General features: G+C 44.0%; 1 protein-coding gene across 1 annotated transcript in view; it reads left to right on the forward strand.

Moving 5' to 3' along the window:
* The first annotated feature begins 549 nt into the window (after window positions 1–549).
* The window catches only part of LOC115405451 (contactin-associated protein-like 4), a 102,338-nt gene continuing 75,917 nt past the window's right edge, over window positions 550–26,970 (forward strand). The window contains exon 1 of the mRNA XM_030115034.1: window positions 550–634. Coding sequence (XP_029970894.1) covers window positions 550–634 — 85 coding nt within the window. The remainder of the gene's footprint in view (window positions 635–26,970) is intronic.

Here is a 26,970-nt window from a genome sequence, read left to right on the forward strand (position 1 = left end):
TGGAGAGGGAGTCAAACCCTGATTGATACAGGAGGGCAGGGACTCCAACCCTCCCAGAGATGCAGCAGAGACACAACTTAAACCCCCTCGGACTGCAGCGGCACGCCGGGATCCTCCCTTTCTGATGAAACACCTTGAATAATGAAGGGCGCATTAAAAAAAAAAAAAAAAAGAGAACGTCCTTCATTAGAAAGTAGTTCCACATTGTGCCTGTGCGCACTTCCACCTGCCTCCTGCCCCCCCTGGGACCCCCAGAGTGTGCGCCCCTGCACACACCCGCAGACACACACACACACACACACTGGCATGCACCACATCTCTTAAGTGCTTGCTGTCAGGACTGGACGTGCCAGTGTGGCACAACGAGGGCTTTTTAAAACCGCTTTTTCATTAAACATCGATGGATTGAGGCGGAGGAGGGTGCTCTCTCCCTCTCTCTCTCCCTATCTCTCTCTCTCCCTCTCTCTCCCTCTCTCTCTCGGGTTTGAGGAGCAGATCTCTCTCGGAGCTGGAGAGGAGAGGTCGGCAGTGTGTCTCTCTGTCTCCACCATGGACGTGCGGACTAAGCGGTGCGCCGGGATTATCGCTCAGCTCGCGCTGCTCCTGTCCTGCGGCCGCGGGACGACCGGACAAGGTGAGCCGCCGCCGCCGTGCGCCTTTTTCTGCACTTTTACCCCCGGAGGACGCGGAGCGCATCCGGACGGGCATCCTCTCCGCACACCGCAGGCTCGTTGTCCCACGAAGCGACTCAGATATTGGCCACATTATGTCGACTGTTTTAATATCTAGAAGCGACGAGACTTGAATTTTAAGGCATTCTGCGCGCGTCCGGTTGCGCATCGGGGGGGAAAAGAAGCGAGAGTTGTTTTAAGTTATTTCGCATGTCTTCTGTGTTCACTCTCAATTGAGTTGCAATCTGTGCTGTCCAGACAACTGGTATTCAACAGTTTTGGGGACAATATACACGTGTTTATTGAATATCGGGAACGATTTTTGCTGAAAATCTGCGCTCCGGACTGTTTCTTCGAACATCCCAGCTTTGTGTTTCCTCTCTAAAGGCTTAAACTTTTATATTTCATGTAAAATGCTGCGTGAGTAACAAGGTGATGCCTTTACCTTCTAAGTAATTTGGTGCTCAGCACAGCAGAATGAGCGTCCACGCACTGTACCTGCGCTCACACACTCCAGAGAGCAGCCAGTGTGTGAAGGTGTGTGTGTGTGTGGGAGAGTGAAAGGTTGAATGCAGCTCGGAGTGGTGGACCTGGGATTGAGAGATTTATTGGTAGGAGTCAGATTTCTGTGATAGAAAAATGCCAGTGATTTTTTTTTTCCGCCTCTGAATCCTGCTGGACTGGTGTGTTAGTGTGTCCAGGTAGGAAGCTTTCTGTGTGGGAATGCAAAGTAGTGGCTCACTGCTGTTATTCACCCCTGAGAGGGGAAGAAAGACCGTGAACAGGTGATTTAATGACTCAAAGAAAAGGACCTCACAGAGGAAAATGAATGGGAAAGGAACATTTGCTTTCAAAATGGCTCTCAAGCTTCTGACAGGCACAAAATACATTCTCCACACTTCCCCTTTCTCTCTCCATCCTTACCTCCTTATACCTGCCTCCTCATCTTATTCCCATTCATCTCTCCACCCCTGACAAACTTCTGTGCAGCGGCACCGAAACACAGATGTAATGAAAAGCCACATATGAGAAGATCTCAGAGGTTAGATGTCATATCTGTGAGGCTGAAAATAGAAATCCGTCATGCCCGGGACAGATGCCGCTTGGATTGAGTTCACTGGATGAGGAATACAAAGTCCTCAGAGATCATGTGTAAGAAATGGAAATGATGCAGACATTTCTGCTCAGATGAGCTCAGAAATGAATGTAGATAAACTCAAGCGTTATCTGTAGCGCCACGCAGGTAAGATGCCTCGTAGCTTTCCTGTGCAATTTGTATGATGCCAGTTAATAACAGGGATCAGCAATTTGGGAGGAATGTCTAATGACTAATTATCTGACAGATATTACAATTTCACCCCCAGTGTTTACAAACTGCTTATTTTATAGGAAACAGTCAAACTCACTTCTCAAAAAAACAAGTGTCAAAAGTGCATCATGTTTTTCGGTTTTTGCTTTGTAATGTTTCAATTTTATGTGTGTAAAACAAAACATCTTCGCTACATTAACTTTTCAAAATCAAACCGGACTCAGTCTGAAATGAAACTACTCGTCACATCTCCAGAGGAAAAGCAGGTTTTAGCAAGTCTGGTTTGTCATGAAGTTGACTGTCATCACATTATTGAAAAAAATGTTTCTTATTTCTTAAAGGGGACATACGATGCTATTTTTCCAGTCAGGTCATATAGATCTCAGAAGCCCAAAAACATAATATTTAAGTTTGTTCGCCCGAAATTCATCCTATGTTCGGCGTTTCAGCGGTCTAAAAAGTCGCTCTGATGAACCCTCCTCAGCACAGGCTGTTTCTGAGCCTGCTTCTTGGTATGCACTTGAACGCGTCTGGCCACTCCCACTCACTCACACGGTGGGGGCACAGTCAGGGGGAGGAGTTAAATCTGCTTATTTCAGGATAAGCAGACCAAACTCAAGCTTGACCGTTTCAGCAGGCATTTTTACAAAATGTGGTGCAGCAAGACAGGGAGGAAACAGACCATTTTCAAATTTGAACGTCATGTAATGAGGCTACGGCCAGAGCCAGATTAAGACCCTGACGTGCCCCTGGTCAAGTTCTTTCAAAGTGCCCCCTCTAAGCTAAAATTCTGACGCCTACAAAATCCTAAAGCATTTATTGCCCCCCAAAACACACATTTAGTGTTAGAACAGAAGCAAGTACCCTGGTCTAAGCTGATCTATGAGCCCTCCGGTTGCAGAGAAAGTAACCCACATTTTGACTCAAAGAAAGCAACCACTCTGAAAACTTCAAATACCGTACTTGTAAAAATCTTAAATTTGGGTAAACATATAAAGGAGGCTAAATAACAGGGACAGTGATACTGGAAGCAGTTCAAAACTTTTTCCTTTAATTATTTCATTGCAGTCACAGTTCATGGACAAAAAAAAAAAGATAAAAGCTGAAATAATCATCAGTTTGCCTGAAAATGCTCAAAGCATTTTCATTACCAAACATAAACAGTCATTCTCACAAGAAAAAGGACTAGTTCAGAATTCTAAGAGCGACAATTATTTTTACATGTCCATGTTTCTTCAGTGCAATTTTGCAGTCATAAAAAAAAAGAAAATCTAATCACGAGTTAACAAATTTATGGGAAACGCTCATAAGTGCAAACATAAAGCCCATGACATGTGGACCATTATTGTTTACAACCACTTTTTATCGGTTCAACTCGGTTACAAGAGTAACAAGTTCACTTCTTCTCTTTTACTGAAAAAACGCTGCATCGCATCATTGAACACATCACCAAGTCCTGCTGGCTTTTTCTCACAACATGCAGAGAGCCTGCTCTTCAGGCGCCCTTCTTCTTCTGTGGTGTCTGTGTAAAATAAGGTTGAACATGCAAACAGCACCCCTAGTGGCATGAAGTACAAATGCAGTCATGGCGTCCTACTGTTGAATGCCGAATGTTGACTGCATGTAATGTATCACGTTGATGCAAGCCGGGTAGTCGTGGGGCCCCATTAGGTAGGTTCCAGACGTGTCATTGTAAATTATCCGTGGGATTTCAAGTTGTGTCGCTGATATCCGCCGTCTGTCGGGGCCCTCCTACTAGCAACTAACCGCTGAGCACTCGGAAAGGGCCCCATGAGGGGGAATTTCGACACGCTGTCGTTGCAGCGTCTAGTGTAGTGCCTTTAATTTGTCATTGAAATTTACTGATGTCAGCGGTCCCTCGGGGCCCCCTTCAGCTCAGGGTCCTAGCCAGTAGCGGCGCCTCTGGCTGGAGAGAAGCAGCTGCTGCTCATTCCGCCTCGGATTTAAACAAACAAACAAACAAACAAACAAAAATCCTCGGCAGTGGATTTCACCAAAAGAGGGCCCGTGGGTTTTCATAACCCACCAACCCTATGTAAGTTACGCCTCTGCTCTGGTTATGCGGCTACTGCCGTGTGCCCCTGTGGGTCTCGGGCCCCTGGGCAATTGCCCAGTTGCCCTAATGGTTAATCCGGCCTTGGCTATGGCAACACATACTACTATAAGAAACTCTTCACAAAGTGAAAAACGCATAATATGTCCCCTTTATAGTTGTTTCTCTTGCCAGTTTCTCCACTGCATGGGACACGTCTCCAATCCATAGCAGGGTTTAGGAATGAGGGAAGCTGGAGCCAACTCCGGCTGACGCTGGGCGAATGAAAGGGCGCATGAACAGGACAGAGGGAAAGGTCATTACAGCCAAAAAAACAGCCACAAATTATCTTAAAAAACATGTCTTTGTCATGTGAGAGGAGGTCATGGTACTTGAATGAAAGACGCTCATGCATGTGGGGAGCATGTGGGATCTGCATGAAGGTGAACCAGCGATGCTGCTGCTCTGCAGCTCCGGTGCTGACCAACACATCATATGGTTTCTCAGCTTTCCTTGACTTGGTCGTGCGAGGATCAACGTTCAGATATTTGTCTTTAACAAAAAGGCAGGAAGAGACATGCAACTGCATTCACAGCACTCGAGACATTTCTCCTCTTCTCAGAGAGAAGCTAGTAGTAGTTAAACGGTTTCTTTCAAGCTTTTCTCACTGTTTTGGTTGTCTGATGTCTCCTCCATCGTCTCGCAAATCTCCATTTCTTTCAACCGCATGGAGAGCTGGCAGGGCGTGTCCGAGTCGCTCCGCGGATCTGGACCACGGCTGGTATTCAGGCGTCGGCCAGAGGCTTTTCATCCAGGCCGGCGGAGGTTCAGCCTGCAGGGAGGTGCACCTCTTTTCATCTGCAGCATCAGTTCGATATGAGACGGAAGAGTCTCCTCCATCACTGCAGCTTGGAGGGTTCATCGTTCTTCATCCACTGTGAGAAAGAATTCGAATGCTCCTGTTTTCAGGCTCGTCAGACGCCAGAACGAATTCAAATTTCACTTGGAAGAAACTGCTGCATGTTCTTTGTGTTGTCGTTGTATGTTGGTAATCCCATGTCCCCCAGCTGAGATGCTTTTGTGCTCGGACCTTCTGAGTGAGTTTAACTCCTTCGTCTGGGTGAATGTGGGTGGAAAGCACGTCACACAAGTTATTCTCAGCCAGGAGTACAGGACGTAACAGCCGTGTGCATCAGCGCCTGTGGTTTTATCGGGTTGTGGTCTCTGGCTCGGGTACAGATCGGCACGCCGGCCCGTCGGTGCAGTGAGCTGTAAGCGCTGCTCAGCGTCTAACAACAAACTGACTAACTCACTTCAGATGCTTTAAAAAACTACAGCTGTTAGCCCAGTTTAACAAGATTACGGTACATTAGTGACAGTGAAGGTAGAAAACACCTGAGCTATCGTAAATTGTAAACACACAGTTGAAATCGACAAAAACAAACCTGAACATAGTAAATGAAGGAGCCCAGGTGGAGGTGTGATGAACAGATCAGTCGCTCGTGACCTGCGGATGATTCACGGCGAGTTTCCTTTTCCAGAAACCATCAGTGACAACAACCACGTCCACTATATTAACCTTCGCTGCGGTTTGCCGTACTGTAAACTCTGGGACCTGCGTTTGTGGAATTTACCTGTCAGTAACCCCAGACAGCAGCCAGACGTTGGCAGACAGGAAGTGTGTGCCGCTTCTCTTTGTTGACACATTTTGGGCATTCTGCCTTTGAAATCGTCTTCCTGCACAGCGTGGCAGACGCCATGCCGTCGGAGGGAAAACAAGCCTGGAAACCTTTCAGTTGCTCATCCTGCGGCGGCCAGAACGACGGCGAGGAACTCCGAGGCTTCAGTGATTTTCGCCTCTATAGAATGAAACGCGTTCTATAGCAGCCGTCACACGATGTTCCATCCAGCGCGCGCTTCAAACAAGGTTATTTCTTTACTCTGGGGTTATTATTGATCACTCTTAGATATGTGCTCACGCAGTTCAGACATCTGATGGCGTGTTCAGGTGCGTGGGAGAGTGAAAGGTTGAACGCTGGCTCGGAGTCATGGACTTGTTACTGAGAAAGTCTTTCTGTTGAGTCTGACTTCTGTGTTTGAGAAATGCCAGTAATTTCCCATTACTGAAATGCCAATGCGCCGCCGCGCCGTGGGAAGCGGCGAACGTTTCGGCCTCACAGAAACAACATTACTGGTTCTGTTCTGTGCTTGATGGGCTTTCTGTGTGGATATTGCCTGTCTCCCGTTGCGTGTTGGGATTTCTTCACAAAACTGACTGAATGGGGTAAATGTTGTCAAACCGTCCCTGTCGCTGACAAAAAGTGTCAATGAAACTGAATTAATCAACACTTCTTTCTATTTAGATACAAAGAGGCTCCAATTTGGCAAGACCAGCAAATTGTAAAACTTTCAGACAATATTGATTTTTTAAAACATTTCTTCAGAGCAGCACAATAGGAGAAGGTTTTTTGGAATATTTCACAGTATTTTTTTTCACAAGAGGATTTCATCAAAATTGCCATTATTTTTTTAGATTGCATTAATTTTTGGTAGTAATTGTTGGTTTTCCGAAAACCTAGACTATTTGTCATCACAGATACTCCGCGTCACAACAAAGAAAAACTTTTAATTTTAAATTTGAAGGTTATTAGAGCACTATTTTACCAGTCCAACCTGTGTGAATTTGTGGACTCTGAAATACAATGTGTTGGACAGATGGACAGATGGATGGATGGATGGATGGATAGATGGATGCTGAATAGGTAATTAGATGTCTATCTTGTTGTGCAGTAGGAGTCAGTCACTATGCTGCTCTTCATCCTTCTTCCTTTTATCATTCCCTTCTAAATAAATAATCTCCATATAGTATAAGCCTTTCTCTCCTTCCACCTGCTGTGTTTGTCCCTCCAGTCATCTTCCGTCTCTCCCGCTGTGTCCTGACTCAGATCTGCCTCGTTCTCTGTCTTGGATTCTCTTTCTTTTGTTACGTTTGTTGTCTTTCTTCTCCTTTGTCCTGGTCAACAACTTGGTCTTGTTTTGTTGTCATAGCCGAACTCGTTCCCTCTTTTCTTCTCTACCAAAAGATCCTCTTCTGTCTTGATGGATCAAAGCGCTGCTGTCATGTTGATTCACAGTTCTGGCTTTTTACCCTCTGCTTTCTTTTGTAGTCCCTGCCTTTTTGTTTTTCTCGCTCTTTCTTGTCAACGTTCTTGGTTTTTCATTCGCTGTATGCATTCTCCTTGCTGCTACTCACGTCTTTGTGTGCCGGAGTTTCATCGTTTATGAGGAGAACGGGCTTTTGGTTGATCTGACACAGGTTAGAACCCCTTCCTGATCCTGCTGACCATGATTTCTGGACTTTAATTTGCATGTGAGTGTAAGTTGCATCTGTCAAAAATGCATCATGAGTCAGAAAAAAAATCAAAACCCTAATTGAGTAGCGCTGGTGTTTAAGACGTTTATTTTCTCATTAGTGACTGCACAATAATCAATAATCCTGGTCCAGCAGCTGCTGTTCCAGAAACATCTGTGAATTCATTTTTCCACTTGATTGGCCTCTTTTTTTCTTCTTCATGATCTGCAGACTAAATTCTGATGTGTAGATTTTTCTTCTTCTTTTTTGAGACGTTTCTCTTGCTCGGTCAGTGAAATATGGTAGTAATGGAGGTTTTATCTGTGTTACTGTAGCAGCGTTCTGTTGTCATACAGTGACATCTAGTGGTCCATTGTGGTATGTACCGTACATTAATGCTCCGTATACACGTTTTCAATGTTTTCATGACTTGGTGAAGACGACTTTATCTGTGTGTCACATTTAAGCAGCGAGAAACAGAAACTGAGTGGCAATTGTTGAACGTTTCTTTTAATTACCAATGTTCTTTGAATGTCTCTGGCTTCATGACTTTGTTTTCCGCAGTTTATTGTGATGTTTATTTTTTTTCCCTCCATCTCTCCGTATCCGTTTCTCTCCTCACCTCACCCGGGCCGATCCGGCGGCACACTCATCATGCACGGGCCATAAACCACAACAGCTTAATAAGTTAGGACTGCGACGGTTTGAAAGCCGAGCCTCACGTCTCCGTCCCGTCTGGCGACGGCTCACTGTTCATTATGGAGATGACACAAAGTGACAACAGTGTAAAAACACGCGCTTCAATCGCGGACGGTGCCGTGACGACTCGTTAGCCCGAGCGGTAGGTTAGGCTGGCGCCGAAGTCGTCCTGATGAGATTCAAAGGAGCTCCCCGCAGGGCCGCTCAGTCACTGTGCATTAAATTGCCTTCCAATGTTACGGCGTGACAGAGTCGCTGCATGCTCAGCAGCTCAGAAACCAGGAGCCAAATGACTCAAATAATAAACTACCGTGTGCGTCGAAGTTGCCAGAAACAGTTCTTTGCTTCTTAGTCACCGTTGCTGCAGGTTAGCTCTGGTGTCAGTGAGAGGTGATCTTTATATTGGTTTTCTCGGAGGGGAAAGCGCAGCTATAACTCAGATTTACTGCAGCACTTCTCTTTGTTGGGCTATGCTTCTTGATAAAAATACATTCATGTGTATGAGAAGCTATATGTTGGGCGTGAATATATACCGTAGCAACTTTTAAATGGAGGCACAACAACAACAAAAAACAGCCAGCAGTTCAGGCGGTAGAAGATTTCATCTATAAATCAGAAGCTTAGTTCTTTCAGTGACCCCCTCCAGTCCTTGAGTATGCCAATGAATAAGTAAGTACTTGCTTCTTGCTTGAGTGTAAACCTGCGAAATCATGGAAAATGTCTCAAATTTACATAAATCAGAACAAGAGAATAATTAATTACTTTTCTGTCTTGTCCAAATGGATCCTGACAGCAAACAACATGGTAGTTCCAGGATATTGACCATCGGTTTCATGTGGGGTTGGGATTCAGCTTTACCTCTTACGTGGACTTGTTCTCTGAACACGCCACCGACAGACACAGTCATGCTAGTGCGCATGTGTCCAACAGCTTTGAACCGCTGGATCAAACCAAATTGACTTTTGTACATCTTCACTCCAGTTTAACTTCTCCAAGGTCACATTCTGCTGTTTATTGCCACTGTAAGGCCGCGCTTACACTGCAGTGTTTTCGTTGAAAACCTTCGTAGTGTTTTATGTGTCTGTGTACACAACAAGAACTGCTGAAAATGTAACTTTTTTAAAACTCCTCCCAAGATGGAACCTTTCAAAAACAGTGGCAACGGGAGGAAATGAAAGAGAATAGAAATTCTTCTGCGCATGTACGGGTAGATGGACAATAACAGCAGTGTTTTCCTTCAGACTGTCATGACTCATCAGCCTGTATTCTCCTGGAACTTGGTTATTTTATACTTGACAGTCACGATAATAACAGTCCAACTTGATCATCTGTTCATATGTCCATGTTCTTCCATTGTTAATGTTTACATTGTTCTCAGCAGGATGTGCGTGTTCTCATTACAAAAGCAACCAACAGTACCAACTAGTGGCCCAAAATAGTAACTGCATCACTTTCGGCGTTTCTGTTGTTGATTTGTGTTCAGTTGAAATGTCGTGTAAACAGGGCTTTGTGTGATTTACCGCACTGCATCGCTCTTTGTGAAGTCTTTTTATATATAAACGTTTGTATTTGGGTTTTAGAAGTGTTTCCAAGTCAGGTTCGAAGAAGAAAATTGATGTGATTGTCTCATCTAAAACAACGGGATCGGTATGTAAATCACTGGATCTCACCTTGACCTCTAAACTTTAACTTTAACCTGCTGATGAGACACAGCTCTTCTCTCTGATATGACCTGCAGCTGAACAGGAATTTTTCAGGAAAGGTTTGCTGTAAAATATGTGAAAAATAGAAAGAAGCAGGTTTGCTCCTGTGAACCTTATCAAGATTCCTTTACAGAAACAGCGTTTACACGAACCAACGACCTCTAAGTGGAGTGAAGCTCTCAGTCAGCCGTCAGAAAGGAGCTGAACTCCAAACACTGTGCATTGTGTGTCTGAAAGTGGAGGATTTCCCATGAAAAATGAAGCTCGAAACAAGAAAAGTGTGCCGACCTTTTTGAATTAAACCATTATTAGTGCACTCTGAAAGTTTTGTGTCCTTTCAGATTTCAGCCCATTATGAACATTCGGATATGTTTCATAAGCCTGAAGGAGTTTCGTCTCATGCAGACTTACCCTGTTCCTGCACTGACCGTCACTCTCCTGCCCCTCAAAAACACCAGCGGTAAATCTCAACCTAAATTAAACCCTATAGTGACGAATCCGGTCATTACAGCTAATCTGTCATTAGCCAAGTTCAAGGAGAGCGTCTCTTTAAAGCAGTAGGCCCAGAAAGCATACACTTAATCTCCCCAAATGCCTCTCAGGATCTCGCTTCGCAGTTTCTCATCTCTGGTGTGCATTATAGGTGTAGGTGGATAATGCGATTGCGATAATGTAATGAGCTTCCAGTTGAGGCAAAGTATGTGCAGAGAGAGCCCAATGTGGTGGCGTGCTGTTCCCAGCTGTTCAAATTGTAATAAAGCTTTTCAAGAGGCTACTTTGGGTGTGAAATTGGTCTCCCGCCTCTGCCGTGATGAATTTCGCCGCGTGTGATTGTTGAGCGTCGCTGCAAAGTGGCTGTCTGGAAAGCAAGCTCTGCGCGTCTCATTTCGAGGCGCTAAAGCGCAAACTTCACAAACACACTTATCGCTGTTGTTTACTGAAAGGTATTGTTTTTCTTTCATTCATCTCGACGTTCTCAGTGGTATTTATGAAGGTAACAGTGATGTTCTAAAAAAAAAAAAAAAAAACCCAACAAATTAACGCTGGGATCTGCCGCATACAGTATGTGATAACCTGGGATTTGGCGAGTGTGCCTCACTTTTGGCTCTCGAAAGCAGCAAAAGCTCGAGTGCTCGTCTGTCTTTTCTCTGTTAATTGGACCGTTTGTGTATGTGGCACATTTCTATACAGACGAAGCACTTGACAAGTTTTCTGACTTTCACAAGTTTCACGCAGGAGAGATTTTTGAGCTTGCAGACATATGTGTGTATCTCACAAGGTTTTTTTTTTTTTTTTTTTCTTATTTAACAAGATGATAACAGTGTTTACATCCAAGTAGAAAACTGTATTCAGGTCAAAATGTTTAACATAAGGGTTTTAAAGTCGGAAATTCTCAAGAAGAACTCAACAGGCAAACAAACATTCATTAACTCTCTTCATCACATCTAATATTCCAAGCTGAAGTAGCATCAAACGAAAATCAAACTCAAACAGCAGTAACCTGCAGCGGGACGTGGCACAGTTTGCCCGAGTCAAGTCCCAACTTTCCTACACAACATGAATGATGCAGCAGCAGGCGCTAATCAGCAAACATCCAGTGACCTCGATGCATGGAAACACAACTCTCCCAGGCAAATACCAGCTGCTGACGAGCTGAAAAACAGGGAATTCGACTCCAAATAAACAGTTTCCCCCCCAGCTAAACACAAACAACGTGCACCATATTCATATTGTCAGTATTTCTCATTGCAGTCATGGATTGTTATCTTAAGAAGTCATGTTTTTCTGGCAAATCTACTTTGTTAACTAGTTCAGAACAAAGAACTACATTTGAGTGGCAAACATGTAGTCGGTGCGAGCAAACTGTGTGGAGATGTTTTTGCTGAATTTGACCAAAAGTTGCATCGGAGGAGAATCGCAGACTCCTTTAAGGCTTTATTGACGGAGGAGGGTTCACAGCGGATCGATACGGCGAAGAGAAGTGTGCTCCCCCGAAAGGAAGAAAGAAGAATGAGATGAGAAGGAATAAAACTTTAATGTTCCTTGTAGTGGGGGGGATGGACATGTGCTGCTGGGACAAAAGAAAACCAAACCCGTGTGTGAAATATGATAGATGGCAGCGAGAGAATGTTGACCAAACACGCGCTGAGGAGGGATTATTAAGACGGGGGATGAATGCTGGAGTGAGACAGCAGCATTGTGATTCTGACGTTTCATTGTCCTGATTTGACGAGTGTAAGTCGGTAGTTAGCAGAAGAATGAGTGTGAAGGTGAAGGATGAAGAGTAATTGGTATTTCTCGTTACTCGGATGGAGGACAGAGAATCGAGAAGAAGTAATAGAAAGCTGTTATTTAAAAGACATCGCCATAGGCTTCGGGGTGGAGGGGTGGGATCAAATCGAACACATTCCATCATGTTAGTGAAAGCCTTTCAATCCAGAGGAGCATCTTCCATTTAAAACAAAGACAGAAACCTCAGCTGCCTGAATCCAGTGTGTTGTCCTTCAGCTATTTGCTCCCCAGAGAGTCCACCTATAGCGCGCCGTTCACTTAATAATCATCCGCTCTTTCCCCGCTGCACATTTCATTTGTTTCAGAGCTCTGCCATGGCCAGGGGCAAGGTCCCGCTAAAGCTGTTTATCAGGGGGAATTGAAGGAGCTAAAATATATCCGGAGAGGCTCGGGATTCTGCCGCTTCACTCATAAAGCTCCCACAAGTTTTAGATATATGTGTGTACACAAACACACACACATACACTCACACACACACACACAGCACTTGGAAGGGTTCTATTAGGAAGAAAACTCATGTGTGCCTCAAAGTTTAATACTTGTTGCCATTTTAAGCCATTGTGAGTCGTATGAACCCGTGGAGGACAATAGGGACATTTTCCTTTTTCATGCAGCCAGCAAATGTTCACTTTAATTCTCTTGTAACACATTTCAGTTCAATCTTATTTCTAAAGCTCCTAATACAACACAATCATCTCATGGCACTTTTACAGAGGAGAAAAAAACCCAACAATTCCACATGAGCGAGCAGAGGAGTCGGTGGAAAGAAAAGACTCCCTTTTAACAGGAAGAAACCTGCAGAACCAGATTCAGAGGAGAGTTTCCGTTGTTCTGCTTGGGATTGGGAGATATAAAAGGGAAAAAAAGAGAGAACAGAGACAAAGAGCAACAAGCAAACAGGTATAAATCCACCAGTTGCAGACAGGACGGGGGCTCAGACCATAAAGTTCCAGTTCAGGCGAAAACTCATTGGGATGGAAAACCTTGGACGCTATCAGTGGTTCAGCATCCTCCAGTTTGTGTTCTGCTCTCAGCAGGATTCACAACACCTCTTATTTGAGACATTGCAGGTTTGTGCATTTTACTGGGGTGAAGTCGAGCACAGACCAGGACTGTTAAGAAAAGCCGGTGCCTGTAATCTTCTCTCATTTCCGTTTCTTTTTTTTAAGATGAAATTGGTTGAGAGCCGCTGCTCCCTGCAGTGAAAAGGTGGTACATGCTGTAATTGCAAATCTCTTTATGGCCATTGAAGGTTCAGCCACTGCTATTATTCACAAACATGGTGGCTTATAATTTGATTCCTGGAAAACGATGCCGAATCAAATCGCAGCTGCAACACTGGTGGGGAAGGTTTTCCTCAACTCTCCGTTTCGTCCGTCCCCTTCAGTGTTTTATCTCTCCTCTTTGCTTCGTCACAGCCGCTGAAGTGTGTGCAATAATCACAGCCTAATGAGCGATGATCTCAAGGACTCTGAGCGACTGCAACGTGCCGATTTGCATGTTCATCTCTAGGTGTTGAGATTAGGGTGAATCGCCGGTTCACCACATTCCCAAACCTGACCAATCCAATCAAAACCCTGCCGTCGCTTCACTGCCATGCCATTGTTTTTTTTTTTTTTCTATCGCCTCATTTGGAGACTATTAACTAACATGTTAGACTTTTTTTTTTTCTCTTCACTGGTGATCTTTTTCAGCCTGGATAAAATGCAACAGAAGACAGACGGATGGAGGCATCCTGTCATGTGTGGAAGTGAAATGAATGTAGGAGTCAAGTCATGAATAATTGATAAAGTTGGGGATGAAATCTTTCATATGCAGACAGTTGAGTTTCTCTGAACTTCACGCAGGTGGATCCAGTGAACTGGCGACGGTACGTCTCTCGCCTGGAACCCGGTGACTGGTCGGTAATTAGACTGTGAGATCTGCGTGGGTTAGTTATTTACCTGCTCAGGACTGAAGGAATGGTCTGATTATTCAGCTGCTGCAGGCTGACGGGATTTTAATATGAGTTAGAGTAAATTATTGAGATGCTGGAGGCCGAATAGCAAATTCAGGGGTGTTATTACTCACCCAATGAAGGCTATTGGGTGCCTTTAGAAAAAGTTGGTTATTTAAGCTGTGCAGGCTCCCGGGGAATATTAGAGATGCTTGATTAAATCTCCACGCACGTGGAGTATCCCTCATCTGCTCCAGGATTAATCTGGTAAGGAAAACGCTGAGGATGGAGTGTCTAAATCTTTACTCGGTTTCGGTGCGGTACGGCCCTGTCTCATGAGGATTTATTGCTTTTTGGGTGATGCAGCTGGAAAGAACAATGTCAGAGCAATTTGGTGTGAATATGTGGGGAATTTCCTCGCAGACCTCCCGCTCGTTTATGATTCATGAGAGGGCGGCAACAGTGAGAGCCGGGATGGGGGGGAAAAAAGGGGAAAAGTAGCCAAGGATAAATCCTCTTCATATTTCTTTTTTAGTGTCATTTATGGAAATGTGTGCAGGCAAAGTGGAGCCATGAATGGGAACTGATGAAGTCAAGGTTACAGAGCAAACGGCAAAGCGCCGCTCATGAATCTGGATTTATTAACCCGGGAGCGGATAGTTAGGCGGACAGGGGAATACAGTCCGTCCGTCCACGTGGCGTCGGGATCTGCTGGCCGGGGTTCGTCTCTTCAAGGCTGCCCCCAGAACAGATCTGGCTCCCAAAACAATGAAGCCATTTATCAAACGCGGCCGCCGTCATCAGAGATGACTTGTTGTCACTTCAAATATCAACTTTCATCTGTGGAGGTCATGATAATCTATCACTGACACGCTCAACTCAAACAGTAAATGGATTTTACACTTAAAGCTCTATTTGTGGCAGCTCATATATTAGTTATGACTGTCGTGATTTGATATTATACTGCCCACATTAAACTTACCAACTGTAACTGCATTAGTTACCAAGGTCACCGTGCTCTTTCGCTCTCCATTACAGCAGGCATTAGCCTCTGGCTCCACAGATTGGCTATTTAGAGGAGTCTGCTGCCGTCAGTGAAGACAGAAGACGGCGCGCAAAGAAACCTGCCCGCACTAATAAAACCAATACAAACAAATTAGGCCAGTATTAAAACGCCAACAAGGTACACAAGCGTGAACGTGGCTGCCTGTCATGACAGCGATCACTGAAAACAAAATTCAAGTCGATATGTGATTATTTTCAGGCCTTGCACAGTTTGACCCTTCTCAGGGATCTGTTTGTGGTCCACGGGCCATATATTTGTTGTCCTTGCCGCAGAGCGTCTCCAGACTGACGCTGAATGTGCCCTCCGCCCTGTGGCGACTGGAGCTGCGATGCTCTGCAGTGATGAGAAGAAGCAGAGGCGGTCAGTTCGGATTAGAGAGGAGGACGGAGCCGAGTCAGTGGCCATTAAAGACACCGGCATACGGCTGAATTTCAATCCAACAAGACAGCGGTAAATTACAGCTCCGAGGTGAACTGGAGGAGAGGCGACACCGGGTGAAATATGAGAAGATAAAGTTTTGGGGTCAGCATCTGCATATTGTCAGATGGTCCTGTTCTCTCTGTGTTTCGCACATCTCACAACTGCACTGACATTTTCTTCTGCATTTCCTATTTTATCCCTCACTGACTTTGCCGTGTGTGTGTGCGTGCGTGCGTGCGTGTGTGTGTGCGGGCCGCCATCTGCTTCTGTGGATGCATCGCCTCACATCTCTGAAATGATGTGACTTGACAAGGCAAAGGAAGAAGCAGAGGAGGAGGGCGGTGACAGATATGCAGCAGGTACGAAGGAGCGTTTGCGGCGAGGTGCAGAAGGGGACGGAAATAAATTCAGGAGGCAGAAAGAAGAATGAGCGATCGGGAAGAAGTGGAGAGAGTTTGGAGGAAACGGGATGAGTGTGAGGTGAGGGGAGATGAAGAGGGGATGCTAAGGAAGAGTGTCTGGGTAATTGTTCCCCTGTTTCCCTGCTGTGACATTCTCAGCCACTGCTACAATTTCACCCCCACTGGCTTTTGATGGAGTGGAAGTGTGTGTGTTCCCGTTCAGCCCGGAGTTTTTGCTCAACCCCAAGAGTCCCGCTTTCTGCACAGAGCCACTGCTATAAATATTAAAAAGAACATTTACCACTTTTCACTGGAAGTAGTTGGATCGGTCTGTCACAATTATTGGAGCTTGAGCACATGGGTCTGTTTAAGTTTGTTTTTTTTTCCTGTGCCTAATTAACTCCCAGAATATGCACAAGAGTTGAATCGCTCTTAATTTAAATCACTTCAGAGTCCAGATACAAGCTTGTTAGGGTTGTTGCAGACTGGTTCGTGTGTCTGTGTGTTATGGATGCGCGGCTTGTCGAGGTGAGTTGTGTCCCACCGACTGATCGATTGATCAGTCAGCTGGATTTATGGCTGTCCAATGTTGGGCCAATGTGAAATGAAGTTGTTGAGTATGGTGATAATGATATGATTTGTGACAAATACATGCACTTACATTTGTAGACTTGCTGTCTTTGCACTTGCTTTCAATAATGATGCTTTATCTTGTCTCAAATTGTTGTTATTTTGGTTGATCTCCTTGATTTTCTGTGTTTTTCTGTAGGTATGAGACAGTTAGGGGTTGTCTGTTGATCATAAAATGAATCACAGTTGTTCACACCTTTCTTTCATACTCTATCATTTAGACAAGAGGTGTCAAACACATGGCCCGTGGGCCAGACCTGGCCCCGGAGAGTTCATTCAGCAAGATGAAATTTTCCATGACAAATGATGATATTAACTGCAATACATTGATCTGCCCACCAGGGGCGCACTTCAGTCTGTATGATGTGGTTCATCAGCTCAGGTAACCAGGATTTCAGGAAAAATATCAAACATTATAGATCATTTCTAGATTTTGAAAAGCTATTCTGATCATAATGTGAAGTACTCTACTACGTTTTGACTTCCAGTTACACGTGTTCAATTTTTTTTTTTCTTTGAAGATGAAAATAGTTGTGAATCACATGACGAATTAAGGCATAATATTTTTGAAAATCACTTTTTTTTATTGTAATTTGTAGTTTGTTGTGTTTTGGTGAAGGATAGTTAATAAAATGTGAACTTCTTACTGATATATTCAGTCTTTCATAAAGAATTGTAGTTATTTATTGATTATTATGCTGTTACTTACTCATTTGACCCACTTAAGATTACATTGTTCTGTATGTGGCCCCTGAGTTAAAATGAGTTTGACACCCTGAACGTGGATGAATGCACAGCGCGTGGTTACACATTGATGTTGTGATCACATTAAATTTTCATGATATTTGCAGCCCGATTTCAGTTAAGCCCCAACTCTCTGAAACCCCTGAGTTGGATAACTCCTTCATGAAAAATATATTGATGGATGGATTAAGCGACCAAGGAAATGCTCATCGCGATGAATCCAAACAGGAGCTTGAACCATCGAAAGCCATTTAGCTAAATTTGGTTTATTTAGGACCCGCAAATTGAATCAACTCTGACATCTTTGTTCTAGTTTCAATTATGTATCATCAGTTAAAGCATGTGAGTGCAGGAGTGGAAGAGAGAATGTTCTGAGAGAATATGCATGAATAATCTGCAAACTGTTAACAATAGAACAAAAGTGATTTTATTGGTTGGTAAATATCGATTTAATGGTTTGATCTGTTTGTGTGTGTGTGTGTGTGTGTGATTTTAGAAGACATTGCAGTTTAAGACATTTTTTAAAATTACATATCCGTGTCCTGAACTTTATATATTCATTCAACAATACTGTGGCTTGAACATTATTGGAAAAAAAAAGGTGATTTACTAGTGATAATAATCATCATCTGAAAAAAAGTTGCGACTCTCAAACAAGTAAATCAAGCGTATCTTATCAGTGTGGAGTACAATTAACAGATAATTATACGCTTACGGTTTAGGTCCATTAATTCCCCATCAGTGCGTCTGAACATGTCTTTGAACGAAGGCTCGTCTTGCTCGGCGTGCGTTTCGTAATCAGGCGGCATCATTGCATTAACGCCCCGCGTGCCTCCAACAAGTGGAGTAAACCAGCAGCTTCAGTAATCTCATTAAATTCTACTCCAATTTTCAACACTCTGGAGTTTTTAAAGAACATTTTAAGACTGATGTATTTACATTTGGGGCTATTCATAGCCAATCTTCAAAATAAATCTCTACATTTCTAGCTCACTCTTAACTGTAAAGCGACAAAATCCCAGGAAGTAGAAATAACCAGACAGTGTCAGCCAAATCTGAGAAGGACTTTCTCGTACATCTCAAAATATTTAAAAGTTTTCGTGAAAAAGCTAAACAAAATTAGCTGTTTTATTTTTCTAGGGACTCGTGTCTTGTTCATCATTTCCTTCTTTTCTGTCCTTGGAACTTCACCTCATTCCAACAGATTGGCTGCATGGAAGTTTAAAGACAACATGTTCATAATTTTGCACCTATGTCCTGCAGATCTTCCAAAATTGATGCAGATATCTACAGTTTATTTACAAATCCCTCACTATTCCATCCCAACTCCCACTGAAACAATCCAGGGAAAATCCAACAGATGTTCAGAACCCAGACGCCACTTATTCACCTTCCTCTGTCTAAAGTTGAAAGGCCGTCCTCCGCCGTCCTCCGCCGTCCAGACAGATGAGACCAACACGCTGTGACAGACTTTCTTCATTTCTGCTCTAATTGGAGTCAGAATTTTGACTCCTGCTCCTGCCAATTACACTTCGCTGTGAAGATTTAGTGACTCCAACTAAAAGTTCTGCCCCAGTACGTGTGTCCAAAACTTATTAAAAAAGGACAGAAACTGTTCTTGTAGTTGAAAGAAGTCCTTGTGGTCTTCGTCTTTAAGCACTCGGGAAAGTTGAGGTACGTTAAGATGGAGAGCATAAAATCATCTCTTAACGTCTCCTCACGGAGGATGACTGTAAAGTAAAACTAAGGAGATGCTGCAGCTCCTGTTGTGGTTTAGTGGAGTTGTAAAGATGCTGCGTTCACACACACTTAAACACACACACACACACACACACACACACACACACACGGGGGGTAGAGCGAGCGAGAGAGGGAGAAAATGATTCCTAGACGTCTTCAGTCATGACATCCAATTTGGAGCTAATATAAAGTATGTGTTATAGCAGTGTCAGAGCAGCGCGATTTCCCGGTCCCTGCGGACCGCCTCTCGTAATGAATGTGTAAACGGGCTGTCTGGCTGGGATCTTCATCGCCTGGCCGGTCCAGAGGCTGCAGCTCAACCTGACTTTATGAGGAAAGTCTTCCTCTCACGTCCGCTCCGACCTGCACCGCGGCGGCGCTTTAGATTACTGTTACACTTCATGAACAAACACAGCAAAGGCAGTTTGGAGCTGCAGAACACAGTACAGGATTGTAGGATGGTTTTGTCTTGATGCGGCGGCTTGTTGTAAAGCTTTGAAACCCTGACAGGAGTCTGCTTTGATGCACTTATCACCCTGCCCGACTGTGACAGTCTTTTAACATTAATGATGGTGCTGTCACACCGCGTTTCAAGCTTCCTTGTTTTGTTTTTTTTTCTTTTTCGTTTTTGCTTGCACTGTATGTGCCAGTGGTGACATTCAAGAACCATGTAAAGAGGATCGCAATTACTCCGAGGGAAGTTGTGCCCGAGAGGTTCAGGAAGAAAAGCTGCAGCTGGAAGTGTTCTGGTCCAAATCCCACTCAAACAGCGCACTTTGCATCATGAAGGACATCAGATTTAATGTCTTTGCTGAATAAAAGAAGAAGGCTGCAGTGAGGATCCCTGCAGAGAGCAGCCAGACCTCCACTCACTGAACATTCTGCATCAAATAAATGTATGGAAAACTCCATATTTGTCATATCATACAACATTTACAGGACATTTCAAGTGAAAATGCATAGATTTTGCATTTTTGTTTCACGAAAGTTCATACAACAGCGTTTCGAAAGTGGAGTTGTTAGTATTTTGGATGCACTTATTTGCTTTTGTAATGAAACCACACACACATGCCTGCATAAACCATTGGCATTCAAAATAATCTAATATTCATAATAGTTCTCCTTGATTTGCTCTTTTTTTTTTTTTAAAACCAGCAGTTTGTTGACTTACTATTTCCTCAAGTTTGGTGTTTCTGACTCCTGCCATGTGGCCACCAGGTATAAAATATTCACTGACGCCAATAGATGATTTTTTTATTTAGTTAATTTTCAATCTTTGGGAATTCATTGCTGCTGTTTTCTTTTTGTAACTTTGAAGTTTCACAGTGCTTGGAAACATCATAATCATAAAATCGTGAAGCTTTACGGTACTTTTGAACCTCAATATTGTCAAAGCCTACACTTTTTCCTTGTTAAAAAAATAATAGCTGCTGGTTTCATCCAAGAACTATGAGACAGGAAGTTTCTGTGTATGATTATCTCAGTTTTGTAGTATTATTATCAACAGTAGCACTATATAAAGTTTCTTTGCAGTCTACAGGTGCCACTGCAAAGCCTCTAGAGAGGGTAAATAATCCGAAAAATAAACAAGTGTAACAATGTGTAACTGTTATATTCATATCAAGTCAGGTACAGCACTGTATTCTGTACAAACAAAATAATATATATATCCAGGAGGTGACGCCCTGGACAGAGAAGCTCATATTTAATGTATGGCCATCAATCTGAAATGTTTTTGTTTGTCATCCTGAGCGCCCGCAGAAAACTTTTCCACACAGGGAGAACATGCAAACTGCACAAAGAAAAGCCACCAATCCCAATCCAGACTCAAACCGGGAGCTGACACCTGTGCAGCTCAGGAATTGATGCATTCTCTTTCTTTCTTTTATGTAAGTCAACACAGCTGCACCGGAGCTTTTCATAGCAGCCGAAATAAATTCAACCAAAAAAAAAGCAGCAAAGGAAATTTCCAACCGAATAAGTTCAGCATGAAGCAATCTGTAAATACCAAACAATGCTGTGTCTACTTTCACGTTAGGAAGGATTATATTGATGTCTATTGACCCTGTAAACAGTGGAAATGTATTCCATGCTGCCCATGCTGGCACTCATTTGCATGAAAATAGTTTGTAGTCTGAGCTTCTCTGCTGGTGCAATGCAGACTTTTCAATTTTATGAATCCCCAGTGTCCAATTCCGTGCTTCCTTTTTGAAACAAATTACATTTGCTGAGATGCTTGGATGATGTGAGTATCCTTGTGCTGTGTGCTTTATTTGAATGACAGAACAAAATTACATTTTGTACCAAACAGTTCTCCCCCAACAGAGACTTGTTGGTCTGTTGCTCTCTATTAAGAGACATTTAGAGGCAAATATATTATAATCATTTACTCAGAGTCGAGCTGGTGAATTAGCAGATATTTTATTATCCTCCCGGAGCCATCAGTGTGAGTGATGTAGCCCGCAGCATCCCCTCTAAATCTGCATATTTCAGGGTGTGAGTCAGAGTGAACGTCGTGGATTTTCGCAGCGTTTGATCTGAACCGGGGTGAAGGTGTCAGCTCCGCGCTGCTTGTTTCAACTCTCCGCCGGTGTTTTCAGCGAGGCAAAACCTGGCAGTTTAGAGATGAAGAGATTCTAAATGGCGCCGCGATGCGCCTCGTTGCTGTTTTGATCACTTCATTTGGTTGATGTCTGTCTCCCACACAGCCGCCCACGTCACTGATCGGCGTGTCGAGCCTCAATGGGGACGATGATTGCTCTGCGCTTTCAAAGGCAGTGGCAGACAGCTGCAAAGTGGTGTGTGTGTGTGTGTGTGTGTGTGTGTGGCTACTGTATATTTTTGCAGTTTTTGCTGTACATAATGAGCTTATTATCCGGTATTTTCTGGACGTGCGCGGCTCGAAGGCCAGAGTGAATCAACATTATGCAGGACAGTGTTTGACGTCCGGACGGGGAGAGAAGGAAAAAAAAAAGTGTAGACAAGGAACAAATATTCTTGCTGTTGCTTTCAGCCGGGAGGGTAAAGTGCTGAGCTGGGTAGCTGTCAGACAGGGAGACCATTATCCAGCCAGGGGTGTCTGCTGAGATGAAAACCAGCAGGGAGGAGGAGGAGGAGGAGGAGGAGGAGGAGGAGGAAGCCAAGCTTGAAGCCACACAAATGGAGCAGCGAGGAACAGGTTACCAGCACAGGGTTGCGCATCCTGACAAGTTCACTGATCCTGCTGGCTAAAATAAATTACACCAGATGACAGACAATGAGTAGTGGAAGAAGATGGAGTTCTCTCTCTCTCTCTTAATGTGACACATTCTTTAAAATGATCATTCTGAAGTGATAATAATGATAATAATACGTTTAATTTGTGATGCATTTAACTTTTCAGTGCTACAGAGCAGTCGTAGAACCTCTCAGATCATATGAGAAGAACCCGTGAATGCTACACAGAAATGCATGGATTCAAACACTGTTCTCAGCCTGAAACAACATATTTCAAGTGTTTACGCAACAGTTGCAATAAAATATCACACTGTGCACAGTTACTCTGAAATCTAAACTTGATCTCACTCCACATTGCAGGAGGATCGCTGAAACGCAGAGCGTCTGGCTGCGTACTTCCCTCCACTGCCTTCATTTACTCCATGTTTAGTCAAGTTTGGCTTTATTTCCCTGAATCTCGTTGCTTCATTTTTTTGGAGTTTTCCATGTGTGAATTTGTCTTTGGATTTACTTTTTTTGTCTTTTAAAGCATGTTTTTTTTCTGTCCTGCCTTTGGCTCAGCATCTAAACAGAGTTTTCTCCAGTGATTCTGTCCATATTTCTGTTCAAAACCTTGAAGTTATCTTTTTCTATAGTGGTCAGCAAATACTTCAGTCTTCCTCCTCTGAACTTGTTAAAACTTTACCAAGAGATTCCACACAGTAGTCATTCTAAAGTTAGGCTTTTGTAGATTTTTAGAAGACTTGATGGCCTATTGAGCAGTTTTTATGTTTGATAAAAGATCTGCATGTACAGCAGTATGATAATCTGAGATAGACAAGGGACGTACAAGTTAACTTTGGCGCTTTGAGCAAAATGTTCTCGTGCTTCATTCAACAGTGAGATTCTATGGGATCGTTGGCACGTCCCCCCGGGGAAGGCAATGTAAAATATGCAGAACATTGGAGGGGGGAAAAAATGAGCGTGAAACATTTCCCTTGATAATAAACTCATCAGTTTTATAAAGTAGAAGAGTGCTGTGATGATGGCAACAGAAAAATAAACAGCAGTGTTGTGTCTCCTCACGCACTTTGCTGTTTAAGCAGGGCCGGACCGCTCTGGGTCAGAGTGAAGGTAGAAGCTGTGTGGATTAGTAAAATGAACATTGACATTTTCTGCTTGAGGATGATTGTTAGTGCTCCGAAAGCAAAAGCAAAACCATCGCCGGAGCCTCATTATCCCGCTCGCCGCGACGCGCTCTGCATGGCTAAAGAAGTCCACTGTGCTCACACTGAGAGGCACTGAACTCCGGGTTCTGCGGGGTTTACGGAGCTCTGAAGTGCAGGACCTTCTGTTCACTGCTGTTTGTTGAGGTGATGGATGGAGCTCATCGGTATTCAGGGTCTCCAGCTCTGTCATGGACTCACTGGGCACTTTGTTATTCTGCAGAGAAGAGGGAAATGCAGGTGAATGAGCCATGGTCTGCCTCTCCGTCCCCGGTATAGGCCTGCCATTTCGAGGGCGATTAAATTTATCTGGTCCCAACTCTCTGTGTTTCTTTTTTAAACTCCTTTAAGGCCTTTTAATGCTGTCAGACTCACCATTTGTCACTTTGGCAAAATGATAAACTTGACACTGTATGACCTGACAAATTGCCCAGAGGGTGAGTGATGGGTGTCCGGGAGGAGATCAGCCTGAACTGAAAGATCTTTCCCATCACTCAAACGTCCAGATAATGCTTTCTTGTCATATTGGTCAGGGTTTTGTTTCATCAGCAGGAGAAAATGCTTTTGGGTGAGCCGCTATCTGTGGCAGGCAGAGGCGGCTGTAGCCCATCACGAAGCGGCACGCTCATTGTTAATCACCCGGACTGAGGTTAGTTTCTCTCACTGGCTAACAAGGTGCTGATTCCTGCTTTATTTATCCAGACCTATTGATCACTGCAAAGCTCTGCTTTCTGATCCTCCCAAAAATAGTTTTTCACACTTCCAATTGCTCCAGAATTCAGCCGCACGTGTGCCGAGGAGGACCAGAAATGGGATTCTCATTAGACTTGTCTTTAAGACGGTGTGTTTCAGGATTGATTTTAAGGGCCTCTTGATTGTTTTCAGATGTCTCGGTGTGTTTTCAGTGGTCTTGTTCCTTCTAAGCTGCCAGTCTTACTGAATGCCTGTGGCTCCGGGTCTCGGTGAGCTGGGAGGTCCAGGCATTACCTTTCGGCTGTGATAATGAGCTCTCTGTTTACCTCGGATTGATATCGCCTCTAGTTTTTAATCAGCTTAAAATCAACAAAATTTGCCTATTGGACTGGGCAGGATGGGTATTAAGACCCTACACACATTCAGAATTTGTCTTGTCGCATTTTTTTGCAGTGTTGTTGCAGTCTACAACTGAATTTACAGCAATCATATTTCAGCTTCTGTCCATCGTCCATCTTCTGGATCCACTTTGTCCAGGTTAGTGTCTGCAGGAGCTGCAGCGGAGCCAAGCAAACATTGGGCGAAGAGCAGAGTGCCTCCTCCAGAAGTCACAAGTCTGTTACGGGGCTAATGCAGAGAGGCAGACAATCACCCGCACACATGCACACATATGGCCAATTTACAGTAACCAGTTCACCTCACAGGTCTGACAAGCAATGACCTTGGATTGAGGGGGGGGGGGGAGCAAGGAGAATACTAACTTCCATGATGACTTTGCAGTGAGGAAGAGTCCTTTCTCCTTGATTCATTTCCATCTGCATGAAAACTCTGTGCCGATGTGTCAGCGTTTTGAAGTTTTTAAGGTCCCACGTCATGCAAAATTCACTTTGTAATGGTTTTCTAACAGTAATATGTGTCCCTGAAGCCTGTGCGTGAGGCTCCAGAAGTGAGGAAAGTCTGTCATCTCCCTCACTTGCTCCACTTATTAGTGAATGTGTGCTTATCCACGCAGGTCAGAGTTTTCCCCTGCACTACATAAATAGGGGAAATAACCAATCCCTCTGCTCGTGCATGCTGTAACAAAAAATACGACTGAAGTAAGCAACATATTCAGTCGGGCTGGATCCTAATAGCCAAATATCCAGTTGTTGTGGTGGAATCTGGAAATTAACTTTGAGATCTGAATATTCATGGAGGAATCCAGCCCTGTAGAAGCGAAGCCGTGCTTCAGTATGCCGAAGCCATTCCTCCAGACAGCCGATTGTCAATGGCGACCGCGAGAAAGGCTACGGCCGAGATGGGATTCGGAGAAATACGCTTTGAATACAGTGTTGCCGAAGAAATGACACCTTTGTGAAATTGTTGAAAAACTGTGTAATACGGCACCTTCAACTTTATGTTACTGACTGAAAATCAGACACCAATCAGTCTCGGAGACGTCAGGAAAAGCGACAAGGAGTCTTTGTTATGTGTGCTACTAGCGAGTGGTGTGTTTCCTCTTTTCATTTCCAAGAAACTGCTGTCGTGATGGAGTGAAAAGCCACCTCTTTTCGAAGACATCCTCAAACAGATATGCCTCCTCCACTTGCACTTGAGTAAAATAGGTATTCACCGGGAAAGAAATGCAGCATTTCTGTGGTATTCTGAGAAGCGTTACTTTGTCTACCGTTGGCTAAATGTTGTGGCTGACACAAAGAAAGCCGACATGTTTGTGCTGGAAGGAGACGCGGTGATTTAACATTCAGGATGGTGCTGCGTCCGCTCAGCCAGGGTCGGTGTCGAGGTTCATTGGCAGCAGAGGCCGGCAGGTATTCAGCATTTAGCGGCGTTTTCCTTCTGAGCTGTCTGTGTTTGTGCTCCACTGGTCACACTGTCAGGGATGTTGGCTCTTAAATGCCGGAGCTCTGCGGAGGAAAGCTGGCCCGGTGTTTCTAAACTCCACTTCTCTCTCCCTCCATTGAGTGCTACCTGAGTGAGGCTGTGCTCTCACCACACATTATCTCCTCGGGGATTACAGCACTCCGTGTTTGAGAGCCGTCCCTCTCATTTCACCTCTTCAGACGACTGCAATTCACCTGCTTTTCACACTGAGAGCTCCCCCAGCGCCCGCTGTAACAAGTGTCTGTCAGGACAAGGCCTGCGGGGATGAAGACTACCAGGAGGAGCTCCAGAGAAACAAAAGGCCTAAAGCCTCCTCATCACTCACCGTTGAGTCGGTGGATTGCGTTTGAAGCAGATGAACTGTAAAAACATTCATTTTCAGGAGCTTCCTCACCGACAGAGAACGATTAAAGTTTGACCAGTTTATTTTGAAAACACTCATAAAGTTTACTTAGTCGTCCCTGTGCTCACTTTTGAGTGTTCAGCTGATTGAAGGGGATGTAAATTCCTAGGCTGCTGAAACTGTTTTATTTAAAATGCACTGGTTACGCAAACAGCGTTTTTCTTCTTCCTTTCATGTAAGCTTTTCCGAAAATCAAGAATTAATCAACTAATTAAGGTGATTAAAGGATCTATGATCATTTTGAGACTTTTACTGTTTACGCATTATCTGGACCAGGTGGGTCTTTTCTTCAGTCGTGTTGAATCAATTTAGTTCTGATCTATAGACAAAGTAGTTTCCCAGGTGAACAAAATAAGTTTGTGCCACCATTTTTTTTTTTTTTCTTCAAACCATCGGTTTTACGTGTTTGTGTTTTCGATCCTTTCATTGGCCTTCTGGACTGTATGAAGACAAAACCCCACAGCCAATTACCGATCGCCAATATCGAGCCGCGCCACCCCTCCCACAAAGCGAGCTATACGAAATATTGATTAGCTCAGGAAGGAAGCCAGTAGCA

Source organism: Salarias fasciatus, chromosome 18 (assembly GCF_902148845.1).
Source record: "Salarias fasciatus chromosome 18, fSalaFa1.1, whole genome shotgun sequence".
Lineage (NCBI taxonomy): Eukaryota > Metazoa > Chordata > Actinopteri > Blenniiformes > Blenniidae > Salarias > Salarias fasciatus.